A 7,551-nucleotide genomic window follows, 5' to 3' on the forward strand; every position below is an offset into this window, starting at 1 on the left:
TTTTGTTGGGAAAAAATATCAAGGGATTCAGAGCCAAGGCAGGTAAATGGAATTGAAGTAGATAGTAGCTAAGATCTAATTGGTTAGATCCATTTGGTCAGAACAGGCCTGAGGGGCTGAATGGCCTAATGTCCCTATATTACTTGACTTTCTCTCTTCAAAAGGACAATGATCCCAGTCTCTCTCAACTCTCCATGTGACTTAAGTCTCTCTGGCGATATACTCCCATATCCAAGGTTTGAAAGATGTTAGCCAGAGGCAGTGCAGATGTCTCAAATCCACCAGAAGCAAATCTCAGTGAAGAGTGTTAAGCTCTTACTCATAAGTTGGAACATTAGAGCGCCTGCCAGAAAGCAGATTTCAAGATTTACTACAACAGGAGAGGGGCTTTTCATCAAGTCAGGTGAAGGATCCTGTCTTCAGTACATAGTGTCCCTTTTGCCACCCGTGGAGAACTCCTCGTAATTTTCTCCTCTGGTTTATCTGGAGCCCTAAGGCCCCCCCCCCCCCCTAAGGATCTCTGCAATCCTCCAACTCTGCCTTTGAGAATTGTCCAATTTTAGTTGCTCCACAATTGATGGCTGTTGTCTTCTGCTGTCTGGGCCCTAAGCTCTGGAATTCCCTCCCTTAAGCACTTTGCCTCTCTACCTCTCTCTCCTGCTTCAAGACACTCCTTTAAACCAATCTGTTTGGTCACATTTTTGCTCACCTTCCCTAATATTTCCTTATATGATAATAGGTGTCAAATTTTGTTTGACAATGTTCCTGAAAGGTGGCACCTTGGGATGTTTTACTGTGTTAATGGCGCTATATAAATGCATGTGGCTGTTGGAAATCTGGAACCCTCCACCCAAAAAGATGCTTGGGGGTGGGTGGGGGCAGGAGGACAATCCACAGGATTTGCAAAACTGCAGTTCATAGGTATTCCTTGCTATATTTATCTGATAAAAATGGGGTAAATGGAACTGAGATGCAGGTTAAACGTAATCTAACTGAACAGCCAAGCAGGATTAAAGTACTTATCTTATTAACTCATTCACGGGATGTGGGCTTCGCTGGCTGGGCCAGCATTTATTGGCTCCCCCCCACCCCCACCCTCCCAATTATATGGCCACCTCCTCTTCCTAATGTTCCTTTTTCTTGCACTGACACTTCACGTCTCCTTGGCACAAGAGCTCATTTTTTTCTTCTGCCCTCTGTTCAAGGATATGGATGAAATTGAAGATGAAAATGATCAACTGAAGCAAGAAAACAAGACCTTGTTGAAAGTTGTTGGCCAGTTAACCAGGTAGAAGATGGCCATTCCTCTTAGACAGAGTTCCGTGAAAGCCGGACTGATAAATTTACGCATTTTACAATCCTGGAGTTAGCTTTCAATAAACAAGTACAGACTGAAGAGAAATCATTCCAAGTTCACACTATTCTCCCCTAAGAATACTACATACCTTCTATTAGAACTGCATTAAGTGTGAATATTTTGTGTTAGTAGTTGGCTTGTCTGTTATTTTTTGATAGCAACTGTTGGAATTTTTTTAAATTTCTTTATTATTTCCTTAAAATGTCTCCAAGAACTTGTGCAAAAAAAAACTATTTGCAAGCAGGCCTCTGGTTCAAATTATGGTTTTGTAATCTATACGATAAAGGATCAATTCATATAGCATTGTTCTATTCCTAATTTTTTTTTTTGCTGTGTTCAAAAAGTCACATGAAATTGGAAAAGTATGCATGCTTTACGTATAATTTAAAACAAGATTTAGAAAGACCTGATCCTCATGAAGTGTAACCATATGAGGCATTACGGTAAAGAGCAGGCTTTCCTCTTCAATTATGGATAAAACCGCATCCTTTCATGTACATCATTTATATGCCTAATGATATTTCTTACCCATGTATTCAAAACCGTGTTAAAACACTATGTTGTTCAATGATTGCACGATGGCAGCGGTCACAGTGGTTCAACACGTTGCATTCATACTGCAGACGTGGACATGCTGCAAGGCCTAATGTTATAGAAAGTGTTTGAAGGCAGGAGTCGGGGCCCTAACCTGGAGTGACTGGGTGTGAGAATTGCTGAAGGAACTAATCCCTGTCTTTTCCTCGCTCTGTCTCACACCTCATTTGGTTCCTGAGTCAGGGCCAAGCCTTAACTCTGCATTTGCACTTCATGCTTTGGTTCTGTTAATTCTAAGGCTATTAAAGTAAATGAATCAGAAAGCCGAGTATAACTGTGGTGCTAAGTGGAACCACACCCATACATTCCCTTGTGCTGGAATGTTCTTAACAAAGGCAGTGTTTAAAATTTAAAAATTATTTATCATATCTTTGTGTTTTGAGCATCACTGCTTCCCACCCTTCATTATATTCAGTTATCACGGTTCCTTTATGGCTGCTTGAAGAGTTTTTAATGGAATAAATTACATTCCAAACGTATGAAGTTACCTTTCCTTAACGTACAAACAACCATAAATAAGGCTCAGCATTGTTTTTTTTGCAGCACAACTGTACACTAAAACAACAATAAAGGTTTTCTTGCAATTGAATCCATTTTTTTTAATGTGTGAGCCATTATCAGACCAGAACAAATGATCCTTTAATCTCTCAGAGAGAGAGAAAGAAAAGCTGTTTTTTTTAAGCTTTCAGTAACATGGTAATTGAAACATTAAAACCTTGGAGCTTTTAAATCTGACTGGAGCCAGCATGTAAATAAGAAGTGGAGAGAGTGACTTTTGACTGCTATTGGGGCTAATTCTTATAACTTCGGACCCGCATCTGCTTCCCTTTTTAGATTAGGGTAATGCTTCAGAAAGGACAAAACATTATAATCTGTTTGCGCTGTTGCAGATAAATTTATGCAAAATAAATTCTGAAGCACGACACAATTACAACTTGCAGTGTGACGGGTTTATTTCATTCACATTAACACCATTTCATAAGCACAGACTACTGCTCTGTTCTTGAAACTTGCTCATTAAAGACATTCCATCTGCTTTTATAAATTTTATCTGTTTTTGCAGTCTTAATTTGACAGGGTAGATGCTGAGAGGCTGTTTCTCCACCCCCACCCCCCCGGCTGGAGAGTCCAGAACTAGGGGTCACAGACTCAGGATAAGGAGTTGGCCGTTTAGGACTGAGATTAAAAAATTCTTCACTCGGAGGGTTGTGAAATCTTTGGAATTCTCTACTCCAGAGAGCTGTGAATGCTCAGTTGTTGAACGGATTCAAGACTGAGATCGAAAAGTTTTTGGACACGAAGGAAACCAAGGGATACGCAGGCAGGAAGGTAGAGTTAATGTAGAAGATTAGCCAGGATCTTACTGAATGGTGAAGCAGGTTCAAATGCATCTATTATGTTCTCATGGTGATGCTTCCTTTATTACCCTGCCAACTTTACAGGGAGATGGTGGCATAGTGGTATTTTCACTGGACTAGAGACCCGGGGTAATGCTCTGGGGACACTGGTTTGGATCCCACTACAGCAGATGGTGAAATTTGAATTCAATAAAAATCTGAATGACAACCATGAAACCATTGCTGATTGTTGTAAAAACCCATCTGGTTCACTAATGTCTTTCAGGGAAGGAAATCTGCCATCCTTACCTGGTCTGGCCTACATGTGACTCCAGACCCCACAGCAATGTGGTTGACTCTTAAGTGCCCTCCGAGCAAGGGCAGTTGGTGCCGGCCTAGCCAGCGACACCCACATCCCATTTAAAAAAAAAAACAAATAAATCTTCAGGGTCCAACACATGGTGTATGAATCACTGTGGGAAATTAGTGAGCTCGTGTTTTTATGACAATCCAGCATTTTTTTCTTCTCGTTCAAGCCAGCAAATCACCAGATTAATTGAATTCACTTTCACTCCTTTTCCCTGATGGGATTAAAACAGTTATCTCTTGGGTTATTTGTCCATTACAGGAACCCCAACACTGCCATAACCGACAAATCATCTGTTTCAAATCAGCACTATATGCATACGAGCTGTTTTATCAGAAATACCAGAGAGTTTTAAGATATCTACTTTTCTTGGAATATTAGTGTTGAAGTTTTCCCATATGAATTTCTTCAGAGTGTTATACATTAATTATATCTGCCAAATTTACAAATGTCATAAAAGTGGTTGGGACTTCCTTCATGTGATTAGTGTGAAAATCAGTATTTAATTTCAAAGTGTCTGCCTCTGTCATTCTGCCGACCGCTTGCATAGCAACATTTTAGGAGTGATTGCATGCTCCTTGTGCTCTTGGTGATTGGCCTGTTTAAGCCTATGGTTTTTTGCCACATGCTTAACACAGCCAATCTGGTTGGTGCAACCATAAGGAGCAAGTCAACCCTTGTGGTGAGGAAGGAAGGAGGAGATGAAGGGGAAGAAGAGGTTTGAGAAGGATCAGGAGAAGGGAAGGGTACAGGAGGAGAAATGTGGGTTAAGAGACGGTGAGCAGGCAGGAAGTGGGGGTGGGGTGCGGGGGGAGTAGTGAGGTGATGTAAGGTTAAGAAGCTGGGATGGGGATAGAAGGAGATGAAGGCTGAAAGCTAGCTGAGGAAGTAAGGAAGCAGGAGGAGGAGGTGGGCAAGGGGTTAGGTGAAGGTGAAAGGAGGTGTTGCTGAGGGAGCGGAGGCAGAGAGTGAGGGAATGAGTAGAGTCACTGATAAAATCCTGCTTGTGATGTGCAATTGATTGATGCAGATGAAGACAGTTGCAGTTGGTCTTTTTTTACACTTCTCTAAACATTCTGTCAAGGATATGTGGACTCATATCATTATGTTCTAAGTATTATGCTATTGAGTACCTTTCTGGGTCCTTTGATTACTCTGTTATTTAAACCGTAAATAAATCAAACTCAGTCACTTAGCCTGCATAAAATGACCTTTGAAGGAATGGACAAACATGGGGAATATCTGAAGTATTCTCTGGTGACTGATGCACTGCAATTAGGGATTAATTGTTAACCTGGGGCACACTAACGCATACTTGGCACCTGCAAAGTTGCATGTTTAGTTCTTGAAAGGTTCCATCTGTTTAGAAACTTGGCAATAATCAGAAGACAAAAGGGAACAAGGTTAAATCTAAATGGCATCTCAAAGTCAGATAAATCAGGCCTCCCTCCACTACCGACGTGTTGGAAATTCAGCCGACTGGCCTGACGCTTCAGCCAGTCACCTTGTCCCAGAATTGACCTGATTAGGACATTCTACATTTCTTAAAGTCAACTGCCAGCCTCCTGTGCTTTAAGATTCTATGGGATGAATTTCAGCCCCCCCGTTAGGGGGGGGGGGGTGGGGGATGTACAGGAGTGAGCATGTGCAGGCACACTGGGGCGCGCCACCATTTTAAGTGGGTGGGCCGATTAAGGCCCGCCCAGCATGATGTCCGCCGGGAAACGCTATGCACTCCCTGTGCAGCCGGGGTGGGGGATTCCCTAAGCCGAGAGTGCACTCTGAGGCTGAGTGCCAAATTTTAAAATGTGAAATATAGAAAAATATAATTTCCCTGACATGTTCCCCCTGTCACATGAGTTGGGACATGTCCATCACTTTTAATTCAACTTTTATTACAGTTTTAAAAAACTACGTGGAATCTCATCCTGCCCGTGGATGAATGTTTGATGCTTTTTCTGATGCCCACCATCGACCTTAAGGTTGGACGGGCAGGTCCGTTAATCACTTCAATTATTTTTTAAATGGCCTCAATTGGCTGTTGACAGGTTGGCGGGCACACAGCTGATTCGACTGAGCCCCCGCCGACCGGAAAATTGAAATGAGGTGGGGTGAGGTTGGGAGTATCGCCCAGTGTCATCCCACGTCATTTTACACATCAGTGAGCAGGCCCCACCCCCACTCGCCAAACTCAATATCCTGCCCCAAGATTCTTTCCATGTAACTGAATTGGTCCAACAGTTACAGACAGGATGGGGTTAAGTTAAACGGCACTAATTTCTCTTCTCACCACCTGCCCGTAAACAGAAAGGTGTTTTGATTTGTTTCCCTCTTTATAAGTGAAGGCGTATTTCCCAACCGGTTGGTTTTGGTTCGATCCAAGTTTCTATTAATAACCCCACAGCAGACTTGAGCTAGGATGAATTCGAAGGGTTAGTTTATTTGCACGCACTCAAAATGTGGGAAGGAGGGTTCACAACGTCACCTCCACACTCAGACAGTAAAGAGAGGGATAGAGAAAAGGTTTTACAGTACAGAGACCACAAAGAACATTGGTTCACCTGAGTTCGGAATCGAAGTCCAATGAGATATTCCTTCATGGAGGTCAGCGGGCTGAAAACCGATTTTGTAAAATTCACTTTTCCGGTTATGTTGACTTCACAAGATGAGAGAGGCACGTAGAAATGGATCAGTCTTGTAGGCAATGGTGCAGAACTTCCAACAGAAGCAGTGTAGATGGGAGCAAGGTGTTCAACCTGGGCAGAGCTCCTTCCTGTGTGGCCTACTAGGCAAATGTTAAAGTAGCAGACTGAGCTATACAGTTCAGCAAGGCATTATTATTTGTTCTACAAGCCAGAGTACACTTGACCCCCTAGCACTCCACCAGGCCTTCAACAAAGGATGTTTACCCATCGTCTGAAATTCAGCTGGGTCTCAAAGACTGCTAAACATCTCCGCCATCATAAGTTGACAGGAATGTTTGAGGGGCCTTTGTCTTAGCTGACCCTGTATCTCATGCTAGCAGACCTGGGGTTTTCAAATGCAAATGGCCTTTGAAGTTGGGCTGTGCAGTCCCCAGGTGAGTGGTTCTCCTCAGAGATATCAAGGTGTGAGTTTCCCCGAAACTACAAAGTGGCTTCTTTTGTTCTGGGGTCACAGACAGACATAGAATCAGCCAAGGTTCAGTTTCAAAATTTAGAACTAGCAGTAAGTATATATATTTTATAAAATGTACAGTGTGAGGTCGTAGTCCATCACAATCCTCCTCACCTTGGGAAAAGGGGGGTGGGGTGGGGTGTAGTAGGTAATAATGAATTCTATTAATTATTTTTTCTTATGTGATTTTATGAAAGAACAACAGGAAGTAAAGAAGTATGTATTCATTCTCTCATTCACACTGGCACGTCAAACACACAGTTAGCAGCAGCAATGGCAGTTCCCTGCTGCGTTTATTTTTGAGATTTTAAAACTGGGTTAGTGCATCAGCAAGGACATTGTCCTTTCCTGAGTTGTGGTGACCTGGGAAGGCTCAAACTCTGTCTTTCGGGGGAATCTATTCGGGGTTAAGGGTTCTGACTTTTCCTCTGTTGGGGATCAGGTGTTAGCAAAGCCATTGGTGTTCAGAACTCTGGGTCTGTCCAACTCCTGATTAAGTGGCCCCTACAGGCTCTGGGGGTTTTACAGGGTGGTGAGCACTCAGGGGTGAGTGATGGTCAAACTGCTCGGGGCTACCTGCAGGGGAATGCCGATATCTCACTCTGAGAGTGCCAGGCCCTTTGATCATAGGGCTGAGCAGCCTAAGTCTAGTTTAGCTCCTCCCTGTCCACCTTGGTAACTTGTGGGCTCAGCTGTTTGAATCCAGGGACTGTGGCTGGACTGATCGTCAGGAGATTGGG

At 43.0% G+C, this 7,551-nt stretch overlaps 1 protein-coding gene across 1 annotated transcript in view; it reads left to right on the forward strand.

Moving 5' to 3' along the window:
- The window catches only part of pawr (PRKC, apoptosis, WT1, regulator), a 179,857-nt gene extending 176,975 nt beyond the window's left edge, over positions 1–2,882 (forward strand). Inside the window, exon 6 of the mRNA XM_041216044.1 lies at positions 1,206–2,882. Coding sequence (XP_041071978.1) covers positions 1,206–1,292 — 87 coding nt within the window. The 3' untranslated portion in view covers positions 1,293–2,882. The remainder of the gene's footprint in view (positions 1–1,205) is intronic.
- The last annotated feature ends 4,669 nt before the right edge of the window (positions 2,883–7,551 follow it).

This window comes from Carcharodon carcharias, chromosome 21, assembly GCF_017639515.1.
Source record: "Carcharodon carcharias isolate sCarCar2 chromosome 21, sCarCar2.pri, whole genome shotgun sequence".
In the NCBI taxonomy this organism is placed as follows: Eukaryota; Metazoa; Chordata; class Chondrichthyes; order Lamniformes; family Lamnidae; genus Carcharodon; species Carcharodon carcharias.